The sequence below is a fragment of the Mixophyes fleayi genome, chromosome 5 (genome assembly GCF_038048845.1).
Source record: "Mixophyes fleayi isolate aMixFle1 chromosome 5, aMixFle1.hap1, whole genome shotgun sequence".
NCBI classification, from domain to species: Eukaryota; Metazoa; Chordata; class Amphibia; order Anura; family Limnodynastidae; genus Mixophyes; species Mixophyes fleayi.
Window position 1 is genome coordinate 223,715,563 of NC_134406.1, and position 16,197 is coordinate 223,731,759.

General features: G+C 38.5%; 1 protein-coding gene across 1 annotated transcript in view; it reads left to right on the forward strand.

Moving 5' to 3' along the window:
* Positions 1 to 15,715, forward strand: part of MRPL15 (mitochondrial ribosomal protein L15) — a 35,525-nt gene extending 19,810 nt beyond the window's left edge. The window contains exons 2-6 of the mRNA XM_075213520.1: positions 7,885 to 8,105; positions 9,865 to 10,022; positions 11,649 to 11,814; positions 13,596 to 13,719; positions 15,149 to 15,715. Coding sequence (XP_075069621.1) covers positions 8,001 to 8,105; positions 9,865 to 10,022; positions 11,649 to 11,814; positions 13,596 to 13,719; positions 15,149 to 15,486 — 891 coding nt within the window. The 5' untranslated portion in view covers positions 7,885 to 8,000 and the 3' untranslated portion in view covers positions 15,487 to 15,715. The remainder of the gene's footprint in view (positions 1 to 7,884; positions 8,106 to 9,864; positions 10,023 to 11,648; positions 11,815 to 13,595; positions 13,720 to 15,148) is intronic.
* Positions 15,716 to 16,197: the final 482 nt, after the last annotated feature.

Sequence of the window (16,197 nt, forward strand, 5' to 3'; positions counted from 1 at the left end):
GTGACCAACTGTTCCAGTTCAACTCTGCTCCGGTGTCCCATCGTTACTGCACCTGCTGGTTGCTATTGGCTACCTCCGTGTTCCCGCAGAGACCCGCTGCTGTTATTTCTCAGCGCTACTCATCCATCTACTGCTGATCCGCTCTCCACGCCTTCCTGTGTTCCCTGCTGGTCTACCTACCTGTGCTCTGCACCTGCTAGACCACCGCTTCACCCATCCAGGGACTTTGGATCCTGCCGGCCTCCTGCCCTTCAGGTATCGCTGCACTCCTGTCTGACTGCTTCTCCTGAACCACGGTATGCATACTTCCCATTGACTGTGCTGTGTATTGCATACCTTGCTGGACTGTGTTGGTTCTCCTCTGGAGTGTACTATCTGCTGACTCTATTGCCATCATTGACTGTGTTATCTCATGCTGGATTACTTCAAGAGACTTTCTATATTGGCAGTGTTGTTCAGTCATTTATACATTTATATTGTGCATATTACTGTGGATCAAAGTCAAGGTGCCCGTGTATATATTGTGTTGCAGTCTCTCCCCGTGCACCTCCTCACATATATATTCAGTGGTACAACTTGCTAGTGGCAGACCACTGACTCCTGTTTACAGTTTCACCCGTTCCAGTATCCTCTCACATAGCAGTGGTACAACTTGCTAACGCAGACCACTGACTCCCCGGATACCTCCACTTGGATTCCATTCCTTCACTCAGACAGCGGTACAACTTGCTATCCGCAGACCGCTGACTCTCATCACCTCCTCGTTTCTGTTGGACATTCCTCCTCACTATAGCAGTGGTACAACTTGCTACCGCAGACCACTGACTACCTTCACGTGTCCTTTGTCCATACAGTTCCTCGTGTATTACTACCTCCATATTGCCAGTGCTGCTAGTCATAGACTTTCCTGAGCATCTCATCATCTGCTATTTCCTGTTCCGTGATCACCCTGCTACCAGAGTACCATATTACCACCTATACTGCTCTGGTAAGCCTATCACCTGGTGATCCCTGGGTAAAGACTCCTAGTGCCCGTGACACCCACACAAACACAAGGAGACAATCTCAACATAGACAGTGTTCAGGATGGGTCAAACCAGTGGTCTCAGTGCTGTGAGGCAGCAATTCTGACTACAGTGCTACCTGGGCTTTTGTTTTGCAAGGAAGTAATTTCAACAAAGTCAGGCGCTGTCCCCACTGTTCTCCCAGAGAGCAGGGATGGTCATCTGACGTTTCCGGCCAGGAGCGTTCTGTTGCTAGGTAACAGGCACGCAGCGTCCACGGCCGGCTTCCTAGTGTCGGGCGCATGCGCGCCTCGTCCCGTTGCTAGGCAAAGGGACGCTATGTTCCCCCTCCTTCTTGCAGCTTCCTCCTATCAGATGCAACCTGCCTCTATTGAATCTTCACTCTGGCACCCATTAGGTTGCCAGAGTATCAGGTCTCCATATTAGTCTCCCTGTTGCCTCCAGCGTTCCTGGTTTTCATATTCTATTGGTTTGACCCGACTATCCTGACCATTCTCCTAGTTCCCGTGTTCTAGCTAGACTCCAGCTTGCTGACTATTCTCGTGAACCCTGACCTCGGCCTGTTTGATTTCGCTTCTGGATCTCCCCATTGTACCGCCTGTCTCCACTGGCTTGACCCAGACCGTCTTGACCCTTCTTCATCTCACTGGTAACTGTCTAGGTGGGCCGCGACCTGCATACTGATTGCAGCCAAGCCCATACCTCCTTGCGGTGGTCCTTGGTGAAAACCAGGGGTACGTTAGACTCCGCACTTCCTGGTTCAGTGGCGCAAATATCAGTGGGTGTTCTCAGTGCATTTATTGGCTTCTCGGCCTGACAGTCTCTTTGAAGATGCTGGGAAACAGGTAATGTAACTTGGTGGTATAGTGCAATAAGATGTCCAGTTATTTGGGTACATGACCATCTCTATAAAAATGTACTTTTATTTAAATGACTTCTTCATTCCAGCACAATATTTGTTTTTTAAAAATAAAGAAAATATGTACAGTTCATTTTCAAATATGATTACAATATACATTTCTCTATGCTCATCCTGCATATAACCTTATTATGTATGTAAAGAATCGCACTGTACAAAGGTAACTTTAAAGTCAAAACTCCTATCACTTTAGCACCACCCCTTTCATCAAATTACTTTTTTTTTCCACCTACTACTTGTTTTTTCTTCATTTATGGCTTGAATTAACCATGAATGTAATTGGGGAGTCAGGACTGCTTTTATTACATGTACTTTTGGGTGTTTTAAAATGTTTTGTTTTTACATTAGACAAAGTGCACCTAGCAATGCGTCTCTCACATGCAAAATACATCCTGTTAGGGTATAATAAGTAACAATAGGTAGGAAAGCATAGGTCATATCAGAATACAGAAGTATCTTATGAGGTCTAATCTTGGCATGCTTAAGCAACATTTCTGGTGCAAAAAATCTTTTTATTGACTAAGGAATGCCCCTCCTCTCCATCTTATTCATCTAGTTTCAATAATCTTATTCCACAGAAAGCACCTCATATTTGCACTGCTCTGCAAAACAAGGCGCACCAGTGTGTCAACTACATACTTAGCAAGGAACACCTTTGGTTAGCCTAACTTACCTAACACCTCTCTGCCGGGGAAACATCTGCTCCTCCACAAACGCTGCCATCTTGCTCCCATGTGCTTTTGGCGGAAATCTGCGCACCTTCACAAATCAAAGGGAACTTAATATTGTGCTTAAATCGCCTGCATTTCATAAATTAGCTCAAAATGACTAGCACTCAGTGGAGGTCTTTTATAAAGACCCCTCTCCAAGCTCTGACTGGCAAGTGAAATGCTGGACACAATTTCAATACCATTTGCACTGCATTTGATTGATTGGCAAGGCTAACCATTGATGACACAGTGAGGGTTGCTTTTATATGGAACCACTTATCAATGGAGTATCGGACAGGAGGAGGGGTCATTATTACATTATACATAGAATAATATAATAACATAGAGTAAGGGTTTGTGAGTATGAAGCTTATGAGATTTTCATACATTGATGCCTGTGCAGTTTAAAAGTTTGTACTGTAATGTGTGTGATAATACATACTATTTATTTACACTATCTGCATAGATGACTATTGAACATCAAAGTTTTGTTGTGTTTGCATTTTTGTTGTTGCAAACAATACATTTTCCTGCACGTTTGTTCTTTATCACACACTTGTCAGCAAAATGTTGCATGTTTCATTGGTGGAGTTTGGTCTCAAGTGTTCCCATACCTACCCCACCCTCAATGCACAGCAGAAGCTCTATTTATAGACTATAAACTTTACATTCCGTGAAACGAAGAACCAGAAGCTGAACTCGTATTGTATCACAAGAACGTCTGCAAAATTACGTGTTCTGCTGCAAAATTCAATTTGTGCAAAAATTCACAGTAATTTAGCTCATCACTCATCACTACAAACATTATATTCACATTTATTTTGACAGTCTAACCACATTTATTCCCGAGAGCTACTTTACCTTTTTTGACAATGATGATGTTAAAAAATTAATTGTAAATTTGCTCAGGAACTAATGTTCTCCCTTTAGTGAAATAAGTTTAACACACCATTCCCACCAACACACACATACATGCTTACAGCATGCATTGGCCTACTGGGCATACACACAAAACTAATATTTATATAAAAATATACAACAGATAGTCCTAGTAGTCATATAAACAAAAACTTCATTATAAATGAAGTCTCAGTAAGTAGAACAGGTAAAGGCTGGGTTTCATTCTTTGTGACCTTCACTGGTCACTTTGCTTGTAGAAGATTAAAGGAATTAGACAAGTGAAATATACCTTGGCAGGTACATCAATTATGCCTTTAGGGTGTCTTAAAATATGTTGTACAATCCACGCACTGTATCTTCAGGTCGGGGGTAATGCAATGCTGTGACTGCATGAGCCTTACATTTTCAATTTTGTTCACCCAGACAGTGCTAATTGCAAACTTTTGAATATTCTGCAATGAGGTAAAGATGACTTCACTGATTAAAAACATTTTTCTGGATTATAATAAAAGTGTTAATATAAATGTTTGTGAGGGTTGGAAGTGTTGACTAAGAAAGGTCAGGAGCATACACAGGATTTTCACAGCTCCCCATTTACCACAAAAATGCTCATATTTCCTGGGGATCATTATGAATAGCACAAATTGTGTGGGGCAGCATATTCATAAGTGGGAATTTCTGACCCAGAGATTACGGTAATTAACAACACCAAGTGTGAGGGCAGGGTTTATTATGACAGGTATCATAGCTCCCAACATTCAGCATCAGAAAGCGGGATAAAATAAGCCCCCCCCAAGCGCCACCCAGTTACTCCCAAACTCTGCTACAAATAACAATATTTGTTCAAAAACCTTTCCATTAAGCCCCACCCCATTTGCAGGCCGCAAATCCCGTCACAATAGAGACAGTTGGGTGGTATGACGTATTAAATTATTCAGTACCTGTCACAATAATCCCTGTCTCCCTGTCTCCACTGGGTGATGTTAATCACGTTATGAACAGTGCATCACTGAGCCCCATAGAAAAATTTGGGATGGGGCACAATGAAATCATTCTTCCTGGCTCCCCCACTCTGCTTCTACTAGAGCTGAGCGGGGGACCTTTTCTGAGCAGGCATGGTCCAGCCATGCTCTCAATATGCATGCGGCTCTTAGAAGACATTTCTACTCTGCTCTTTTGAGAGCAGAGCGGGACCTCGTAAGCAATGGGGATCTTCGAGGGTGTGGGGGTGAATCCCTCCATTGTTGGGCTACCGTCAATTCTAGGCCCCATAGCCCTGTACTCCCTGCACCCCCAATTGTTATGCCCTTGATGTTAATTACATTTGGCAGAGTAATACACTGCCAAAATCTCATGTTTGAGACACATACCATTACAATTTAAATTTCAATGTACAGCACAGGGATCCTCCCACAGAAATAGGATTAACAAAATTATAAAACACACTGTTTCTGTCTTTTTCACATGGCCAACACAAGGAATAATGGGGTATACACAAACACGGAAGGCTCAGTATGGGATACGGAAACATGGGAAAGATTGTAATGGATTAAGGAATATTGTAGATTTATATGTAGAGAGAAAGGATTCAGCAGTGTAATGGAGTTGTACCATGCCTACTAGAGTTATAATGTGCGTATGACATGGGTGAGAGAAGTTGTACTGTTTGTAATGAAGTTATACTGTGCACAATTAATTTATACCAGGAAGTTGTAATGTGCACAGTGAAGATCTACTGGCCACAGTTAAGTTTTACAGCATACAGTGAGGTTGCACTGTACTCAGTGAAGTTGTACTGTGATGTTGTTCTTAGAAAGGTGAAGTTGTACTGGGAAGTTGTACCAAGCTCAATGAAGTTGTATTGAGCTCTGTTAAGTTGTACTATGTACGATAAAGTTGTACTGGACAACTGTAATGGGAGAAGTGAAGTTTGATTGTCCGCAGTAGTATTTTCGGATAAGGATTATTCTAAGAAAGGAAAACTGTGGGAACTAGTGACTAGAGTGCTATGCTGTATTGTAGTGATCTAAGGATTATACTAGGGAATTGTAATATACATCTGGTAGTAGGAATCATATGTGAAACTCAGTAAGAGATCAGTAATGGCAGTTAATGGTCCTTCACATAGATATTGTATAATTTAAGTTGAACTAATATATGTTTAGTGTGTAAGATTCTGTTATTGAAGATATGTTGTAATGTTCTATAAGTAAAATATACTATTTTATACATATACAGTATATCTGCATTGTGATTGTGGGTTTTATACATTGAGTATTGTATAGAGAACTCTGTGAGGGTTGTATGTTATCTAACGTGGTGAAAGGAATGGAGTAGGTGCGTTTTATAAGGAAAAGTGTGAGAAGCGTGTGGGTAATTAATGTCACTATCTAGGAACAGTGTACGGAAATAGTGAGTGCATAATAACATATTTAAGATGTCCTATATCTTAAACTATCTTTGCAGTCAGTGTGCACAATCATTAGTTTTGTATATGAGATTTAAAAATGTATTACACATGACATCGCATCACACGTTCACTTAACCCATTAAGATTTGTCTACTCTGCAATAAACAGTTTTCTTCTGCAAATCCATGCATGACTCCACTCAGTCAGTCCTTGCATGGTAACAGCTCTGCACTAGCGGTTTCTAAATTATGCTTCTCTATATTGATACAATACTATTTTGATATATATATATATATATATATATATATATATATATATATTTATACACATACATATAGCAAACAAACATTATTATACAGATGATTATGCAAGGACTTATTTATCACTTATGGGTTAGAATGGGAGTTCCAGTGTGTACACATCTGTAATCTCTTCTTAACCTGTATTAAATTATTTTTCCAGCACATACATGATATGAGGTACCCCAGGTATAATGTACACATAAGACTTTAAGGGGTTGCGCATGTTTTCGGGTGCATCGGTACCCAACATTGAAGATTATCCTGTGCAGCTCTGAATTGAATTGGCCCCTAACAATTTAATTACCAAATGGAAAGGGTTAGAAAAGTTTGGTACTAACTTTTCTTGCTGCAAGAGATTACCTCTTAATCATAGAAGCATTGCTACTGATAAAGAGCCATCTGTATTGACATTGTTACTTAGCAATTTCACTTCACAATCAGCTTTGCATCCCTGTTAAGTCCCATCAAATATTTGAATTAATTTGTTTGTTTAAACCGTGTGTCTCTGTATAACAAGCATAATAATTTAATATTTATTTGCGTACATCTATATTCATAAAAAGCTTGTTGTTTATGTGCACACAGCCATGTGTGTGTATCCGTTTAGTAAAAGGCGCACTACCACCAGATACTATTTTAAAAGCATTGTGGCGGATTTGTATAGTGACAAAAGACAATTGCAGCCTGTGCAATTTAGGTGTCCCATCTACAAAATTTCTTTCAAGCTCACACACTGATGAGCCAATCAATGGTGCTCAAATCCAGAAAATAAGGAGCAAGAAAACATTCCCAATCAAAATGAACAGTCTGTTCTTTGATGTTTTCAATAGCAATATCAATCTTCAAGTCACTAATCCTTATGTATTCTTAGTTTAGTTAAGAGACTCATGACGATCCCCCCAAAAATAGAAATAAAAAAAATATCTAAAATTCAGTGTAATAACTTCAAATCAATTGTTTTATATAAAGTAACAAATATATAATAAAGTGTACATGCATGCACACATCCATAAGTGAAAAAACCACTTCCAGGTGTAAAAAATGCACAGCTTTACACACTTACAATGTGTATTAGTTCCTCTCTAGAATATCTTTATGTGTATCCTCAAAAAATACAAATCTGCGTATTATTATATTGTAAAGACCAAATGTGCACTCACACAAATAAAATATTAAATTTGCATTTAAATAATCTTTCCAGCACTACTCCTCTCTCTCCTATAGCCGCATTTTCAGAATCGTGGATGAGGTGAACTCACCTTTTACTGTTTGCATGTTAAGAAGGAAACAAACATATATTTAAAAAAACGTCTCTGGTGTGAAACGTTTGTTTTAACATATGAAACACTTTAGTTACACTTACACTTTAAAAAAAAATGTCAAATAGACATCGAGTAAATAAGCCCCCTTGTCCTATGTTAGGATAAATTATATTTCCAAATTATACTGTTTATATATATATATATCTATAAATATGTTTGGATGAAGTCCTGCATTGGCTGTCAAAATTATTTTAAGCCTTGTAGTGTTTGTTCTTCAGCGTACCATGCATGTTACATTCTTCTAATTCTAATTCTAATTCTTTTTCTATTTCCACTGTGTAATGCCCAACACAAAGATGGCGGAATTATTTCCTGTCACTGTAGCGTAGAGGCCGTAAAGTGTGACTTTGAAGCCGGGAATGTGTTTGTCTAGCGGAATCACGTGGTCTGGACTGTCCTTCAGAATGCACACATGGCGGCCTCCGGGAGCGGCGGAAAGAAGGCAGGAGACCTGTTAATAACTCTGCCTCGGGTTTCCTTGGCCAATCTGAGACCTAATCCTGGAGCCAGGCAGAGAGTAAGATTTTCCTCCGTGGACATATATCACTATAGTTCTTGCAGAATGTACAATATTTATCCAGTGAAGAGATGTCACTTGTATCCCTCTGTGTCTTTCTGCTTATGCCTCACTAAACAGTAGATTCTAACATTTGACAGTTGTTCCTAATTTATGTTGACAGTTCTGGGTTTTAAATACTTGGCCAAACAGTATAATGCATGTGTAGATGCAAAAAGTGTCCCTGAAAACGATTTTAAAATATTGCCACTTGCTCTGTATAAAAGGTTACATTAAATAGCTCATACCTGCCAACCTTATTTCTTGTTAGTATATGATTTGGATCTTGTCACTTAATTTTCCAATTGCATTATCTGGGCTTTAATAGTTTGTTTAATAAACTTTAAATTAAATATTGTTGCCTTTGGATATGAAATGACATGCATAAACTGAAAGAGGACTGTACATACATACACACATGTATTTTTACAATAGTTATGAAGCAAGCCATGACTATCAATGTATGCTCATGTCAAAACTTTGACTATCACTGTAAAAGTGCATCTAGTTAAATGTTGTACTGGAAAAAGACTACTTTGGAGCCTCTGTTAAATATATATTTATACTGATATATATATATATATATATATATATATATATATATATATATATATATATATAAAAACGATTCTTGCTGTGGTGCCTCAGATCTGTCCATTGTGACCTTGATGTTCTATGTAAATTGGTGAATTTGTTTTGTCACTTTTGGATGTTATTGCTTCCTAGCAATAACCACCAGTGACAAAATGAATGCTGAATACATGTGTTTTTGCTTTTTTCTATTGTATGACCAATTGTTAGAAAACTGCGTAATAAATTACTGTGAATTCCTGGTTAATACATCTAGTTTCCTAGCAGCTACAAGTATATGTGTGTAGTATGTAAATATCCTTCCCAAATGTGTACATATTTTGGTATTTAAAAAAACAAAACTCGGATGTATTTGAAATTAGTGTTTTATGACCTTGTCTGTGTTATTGCAGTTGCCAAATATGTGATGAGAAGTCTAAGTAACCTACAATACCTAAGTGGAAGGATGCCAATTGTCCCTGTCTAATGGGGACCATCCTCCCATTGGAAGACTTATTCATGGAAATGTTATCCCTGACATTAAAGTTGTTTACCAACCGATAAAGTGTGAAACTATAGATCAAATACACAACTGGGACCTTACACACCTTTCATTGGACAAGTGTGCATAGTTTTCTTCCAGAGTGCATGGATTGATGGACCACTTTGCAAAGCCGTGAAATTGAAACATTGCAAGATTTAATTGTAGGGGACTTTTAAAAAGAGTTAAAGGGGTGGTGAAGGCTCACTTACAGGGTATTTCACTGCTTTGTGTCAGGGAACACACCTGTTTCCTTCCCCACAAAAGTTTTGAATTTTACATTCCCAACAGTAAAAGGTTAATATAAGTGGTTTGACTATTATATAAGTGTATTCCAGTTGTGGGGAATTTATATATTTATTTTGAAAATTCGGGAGCTGCTCCATTCAATTTAGGAGCAAACAGGATCTTTTAAGCACCCAGACAAAACATGCAAGCATTGAAGTCTGTAGAAACTAGTCCTAAAAGTTATTAGAGGGCTCCTGGTACCTTTCCTTAATCTAAGTTGTAATGTTTGTGTCAAAGTATATTATATACTGTGATATTTTAATGTATTGTGTGTACTGGTGTCTTATCAATGCTCTACTAATAATTTGTTTTAATTTTAAGGAAAGGCAAAGAGGCCGTGGCAGACATGGGGGTAAAAAAAGTGGTCGGGGCCACAAAGGAGAGACCCAGAGAGGAAACAAACCACGTTTAGGATTTGAGGGTGGCCAGACCCCTTTTTACTTGGTTATTCCTAAGTATGGATTCAATGAGGGACACAGGCAAGTACAAAATAGCTTCTCTCTCAACATACTTACAGAACATACTCAATGCTTTTTTTTGACACTTAAAAAAGTGTCCCACATAACTGTTGCAAAGCCTGTAAATCTGTTAATACTCTATGGAATTTATTCAATACCATACTCATGATCAGAAATATACTCTAGCTATTATTTTTAGCTGTCTTTCATGAAAATGACAAATCTCTTTTTATTTATTGCATTTTTTTCTTGATCAATAAAGAAATACATGTTAGACCACATGCATGAGATGATTACTCTGGTCAAAAACCAACCCCATGGTTGTACTACAGTCATCAAACCTCCCCTGTGCCTGCCTTGTGTTCTCTCTAACATCACCATTGATCTTAGAGTTGATTAACTTGTGCTTAGCAGTAGCTATGAGCAGCTGCTAACCAGCATGATCTATATACCAGTATGTCATTTTGCCTCCAGTTCCTATAGATACAGTCCAGCATTCTTGGGGTAACTGCTCAGGGTAATGTATTACAGCATTATGTTAAAGGAGTTTCTCCGTCCATTTAAGAATTCAGTGTGTTGAGTTTTTTTTTTCTACCTTGTGGAACATACACTGCATTCTGTTTCTTGATGCTGTTTTTAGTGTCTAAATGGCAAAGTCTTATACTTGCTGCACATCAATCCTGTTTCTTGGCCCATTCAACTACATACTGCCATTCATCAATTAACACTAGATGGATTACTATTAAGCAACTTATTGAGCTAATGGTTAGCAATTTTTTACGTAGCAAAGCTGCAAAATGTGACTAGACCAGAGCGTCTCATTAACTTAATTGTTTGCATCTCTTGTGTCATTTGGTCTTTGACCCCAAGTAATAGGTACATTCATTTCGCTGCACCATTGTAAACATCTTTGACTCCTATAGGTGACATTGGGTTACCATGTGTCTTCACCTTGTATACGAGGTAGAATGAAAATAAAACTAAATGTTTGATCCACATTGATTTTGTTATCCTATGACGACACTCAAGTAATTAAACTAATAAATGACATGATAGAGGTTATGGAAGTCCTCACGAAGTTGGAAGCCATAATATGCCATGTTGGGGCATTGTTGAGCAATCCTATTTTGGAGGTTTTTTTATACACAGTTAAAAATCTAGAAATATGATTTTGTTTATGATTTTGACCATAAAATGGCACTGTGATAACATGTAAATGAAAGAACTCCACCCAGAGAGAAAACGATACCGTTACACCCCATCCTCCCAGAGAGCAGAGGGTTGGGAATACAGTCCCCTCACAGTTTGTAAGACAATCTGCTATTGGCACCTGCTCAGTTGCAGATTTACTTGTTGGTGTAGGCCGGGAGAATTTTGTGTTCCATCTCCCCGTCATTTCCAGTGTTGAACTCTCCTTCACTTGGCCCCCTGAACACAATAAAGCAATATTTTCTGCTTGTGGATAAGTATCTCTCAAATGGTGTTGTTCTGACAAAGGGACACCAAGCCATGCGCTACTGAAGGAGGGAGTATTGCAGTAGGAGTTTAGTTCTTTGTGGAATTTTACACTTTGTATACAATATTTTACATAATCGTACTGAACTTATTAGTTTTTGTGTTAAGTGCCGTAATCTGTTTCTTCTCCAGTTATCGGCGCCAATATCATCCCCTGAGTTTGAAAAAGCTGCAGTACCTCATTGACCTTGGAAGGGTAGACACCTCGCAACCTATTGACGTAACACAGCTGGTTAATGCTAGGGGAGTGACTATACAGCCGCTAAAGAGAGATTATGGTGTTCAGCTTCTGGAAGAGGTATAATTACACTTACAATTTTTTTGTTTGGAACAAGCAAAGCTTCAAAGTGAACTTGCTGACATTTGTAGTTCCACAGCACCTGGAGCTCTCTACAGTTGGCTTACCTGTGATGTGCACCCTACTGTAAATAATATGGAGAAGACTATGGGCATTTAATGGGGAAATATTATGCTTTATAATATAAAATGTTTTAATGAATACTAAGGTGATGTCCTCACGAAGCACGAATAAGCCAAACACTGTTTACTAGAATAAATACTTATTAGCGTTGTTTTATTTACTATATGTATGAGTCTGCACACTGGTTTAGTTACAATGGGGAATAGTGTTAAAAGTTTTTAGCAAGCCTGAGGGCCTGATCTGTGATCTCATTACAATAACCCAGCCCTGTATTAAAATATATAATATCGGGCAATTAAAATAGCTTAAGTGTATATACAGGGAAAAGTATATAATGTAAGTCACTAATTCGGTGCCTGAAAGTTGTGCTCACAAGCTGCAATAATCTTTTTGATACGTTTATTTTGTATGTATGCAGAAGTGGCACCTCAGGACAGTGAGTGAAGTGGAGGAAGAATAGTGAAAAGAGATAATTAGCGTGTGTTTATTAGGGGATGAGACCACATAACCAGGTATTGCATTTTAGAATATACGTGATTGGGGAGAGGGGGGACTGACACTGGCCCACCACTAGGTGGAGGTAGCGTAATGTTTTAGTAATGAATTAGTAGGCTACTTTAATGTGAAACGTTTTTCTTTTATTTATTTTTGAGTGACAAGCTTGTGTTGCTAAACACCCATATGTGAATGTAAAGAGAAATAAGTGACAAATGCTCCAAATGTACATAGTAGCTCAGTATAAACGTACACATACATGCATCACAAATGCACAGCTACATACGGAGGGCCTGATTCATTAAGGCATGCAAAATGTAAATTGTGTTGTTTTTTTTTATGCACGTAATTCGGTCATATGCACGTCTGTAACTACAAGCAGATGTGAACATACGTCTCTTGTTGAATATGTGTCTAGGTGTGCTCTGCATTGACAGACAGCACACTGCAGGATACGTCCACTATATATGTGGAATATGAAGTTCCAGCAGAACACACAGTAAAAAAAAAAAAAAAAAAAGTGTTCAATGATTGTCACCTGTTAACAATATTGTCATGAATGAAAAAACATTAAAAAAAAAAAAAAAGTTTTGTTTTTTTCTTTTCATTCAATACATTTACCCTGATGTTGTTAATGTCTACTGTACATAACATGTAGTTGCTCATTATTGCAAACACATTACAGCATGCATATGTGAGCATCATCACTAGTAATCAACACTTTTGCCAGAACTTTAGCTGGTGCAAGTGATACTACAGTAAAAAGGTACTTTTGGGATGCTCAAAGCTTGAATCGAAAGCTGCTGCGTGCATTCGAGCTTGGCCGACTTTAATGTAAATTGACTGTGCATAAACCTGTTATCTTCCGTTCCGTGCCTAAAATCGTAAGCCGTTGCGAGAGTCCTTTTCGCTCAGCAATCAAGTGGACATTGCTGCGTTTTCTGACGAATGCTCCAGTTCTGGACATATGCAGAGCGATATTTATTTAATTTTCTTTAATGCAAAATATTGCTTGATATACTTGACTAATCACTGTTAAATGTAACACTGTGATGAAGCTTTTGAGGCTTTAAGATAGGTGAACTGTTTTTCTGCAATTAAATGCTAATATATTACTGTGATGTGTTAACTAGTCTGTTTTTTACTTCCTCTTACTGTTTTAGGGGGCTGACCTGTTTTGCGCTAAAGTTAACATAGAAGTTCAGTGGGCATCCGAGCTGGCAATTGCAGCCATTGAAAAAAATGGTGGTGTTATTACAACTGGTTATTATGATCCGCGGAGCCTTGGTAAGTTTTTATATTTATGTTTTTGCATTAAAACGTGTTTGGAAATATGCGCAGGGCAAACGGTTCCTGTCTAGAAATAGAGTTGGCTTTGTGGCAACAACTGTGTCCAGATCCCCCATCCAACTGAGCTTTCCACACACCATCTAATAAATAATGCTGTTGTTGCAATATAAACTATGTTCCCCAAAGCCGGGGTCTTAACCACTGAACTAGCTGTAACTTAATTGTTCATTTTTCTTGTTTAAAATATTCTCGTGTTATTATACCATCTAATGCTAGTAACATATGCTTATTGATGTGCAATGATTTTTCTCATCTGTCATATTTATCTTCAGCAGGCTGTATATTTTCCTATTTGAGCTCATAGTGGATGATTATTGGCACAACCGGTTTGATAGGCTCTCCTGTGTATTGTTAGGGATGTTTAAGTGAAAGACATTTGATTTATGCTTGTTTCTCTATATTAACATACATTAGTATTTTTGAATTGGTGTTTTTCCTTTTTGTAGTAAGCTCTCACAGGCAGGGTTCTATCTACTCTGTCTCACATCTGTCTGTCTACCTTGTACAACCCTGACGTCTTTTTTTATACTGAGTTTTCTGTTTGTTCACTCGCATGCCTGTATTTCTGCTTACTGTTATAGCTAGCTCATTACTATCCATTCAGGTGTGATGTTTAATATGTATTCACGTGCCTGTTTTGTTGTATTCATGTGTGCTGTATCTTTACCGTTGTCTATTGATACAGTATCTGTGCGACTTATTTTATGGAAAGGTTTAATGTATATGAAAAATGGTATCCTCATCAATTTATAACATCCATCAATTTATAACGTTAGTTCTGTGATGTATCTGGCAATATATTCATTTGATTTGCAGGTGGTTGTTGCAATATTTTACTTGTTTTTCCATATTTCCCATTTTTCTGACCCCATAATTATCACCATTTATTTATATAGCGCCACTAATTCCGCAGCGCTGTACAGAGAACTCGCTCACATCAGTCCCTGCCCCATTGGAGCTTACAGTCTAAATTCCCTAACATACAGACAGACACAGATAGACTAAGGGCAATTTAATAGCAGCCAATTAACCTACTAGTATGTTTTTGGAGTGTGGGAGGAAACCGGAGCACCCGGAGGAAACCCACGCAAATACGGGGAAAACATACAAACTCCTCACAGATAAGGCCATGGTCGGGAATTGAACTCATGACCCCAGCACTATGAGGCAGAAGTGCTAACCACTGAGCCACCGTGCTGCCCTAAAGACCCCATAAACTTTGTCATTGACTATTCAATTAAGTAATACGTCTAACATAAAGGGTGTTGCCGCCTTTTGAACCACCTACCCAACTATAAGGGTTTTGTTAATCTTTAAATATTTCATGTATTCTGTCTTTGCTAAAATAACGTTTTTCTCCTTGCAGATGTTCTATGTAAGCCAGTCCCGTTCTTTATGCGTGGAAAACCAATTCCCAAACGAATGCTCCCACCGGAAGACCTGGTGAAATATTATACTGATGGTGAAAGTCGTGGATATTTGGCAGATCCTATAAAAGTCGCTGACGCTAGGAAGCGCCTCGCTCAGAAATATGGTTACATCCTTCCTGACATTACCAAAGATGAACTGTATGAAATGTTGTGTACGCGCAAGGACCCCCGACAAATATTCTTTGGCCTTGCCCCTGGCTGGGTGGTAAACATGTCAGAAAAGAAGATACTGAAGCCCACAGATGAGCAGTTACTTGCTTACTACAGCTCATAAATAACAGTAATAACCACTTATAACAATCTGCCATTGGCATTAACCCACCTGAAGGACCTCTGATTCTGGGGCAATCGGCACTGTATTTACAGAGAAGTGTCCAGCTGTGTTGCAGTTCAAATCGTCAGAATGTCTGCACACATTTTTCTTTTGCTTTAGTTATTGAATTTTTTTGGAATAAAAATAAATATATTGGGGGTCACAGTATGCTGACTTCCTTCATGTAAAACTACATTTGTGTGTATTTTGTAATATAAATTAATTCATTATGGAATTGTTTGTTCTTCAGTTCTCCCAACCCAAGAGCCCAATTTCTGCCAATACGTTGAATGAAGAGAAATTATACCTTATTTTAGTTTCAGACATGAGCATGTAAGCAAGCATTTTGCTTTGTGGAATTTGCTTGTTATAAACTAACTTTTATATGAAGCTTCTCTAGTGACAAGATGGTGCACTTGCTTTGCTTATTAATAATCTATACAAGTTTCAGAAGTACATATATATTCCCCTTGTAGAAGTATTTCAGGTGCGTTCTGTAAAAGACAAGCACCTCTGTTCACAGCAGGTGAAATGCAACCTGCAAACGACTGTCTAAAAAGTTGACAGGATAGGTGATGAGTCGGGGTATGTATAGGGGTAGTGTTGTTCTGTTCCATCTATTCTGCGTTTAGATGCAATAAATTTGAAGAAGAGGCAGAGGCTAACAAGGAT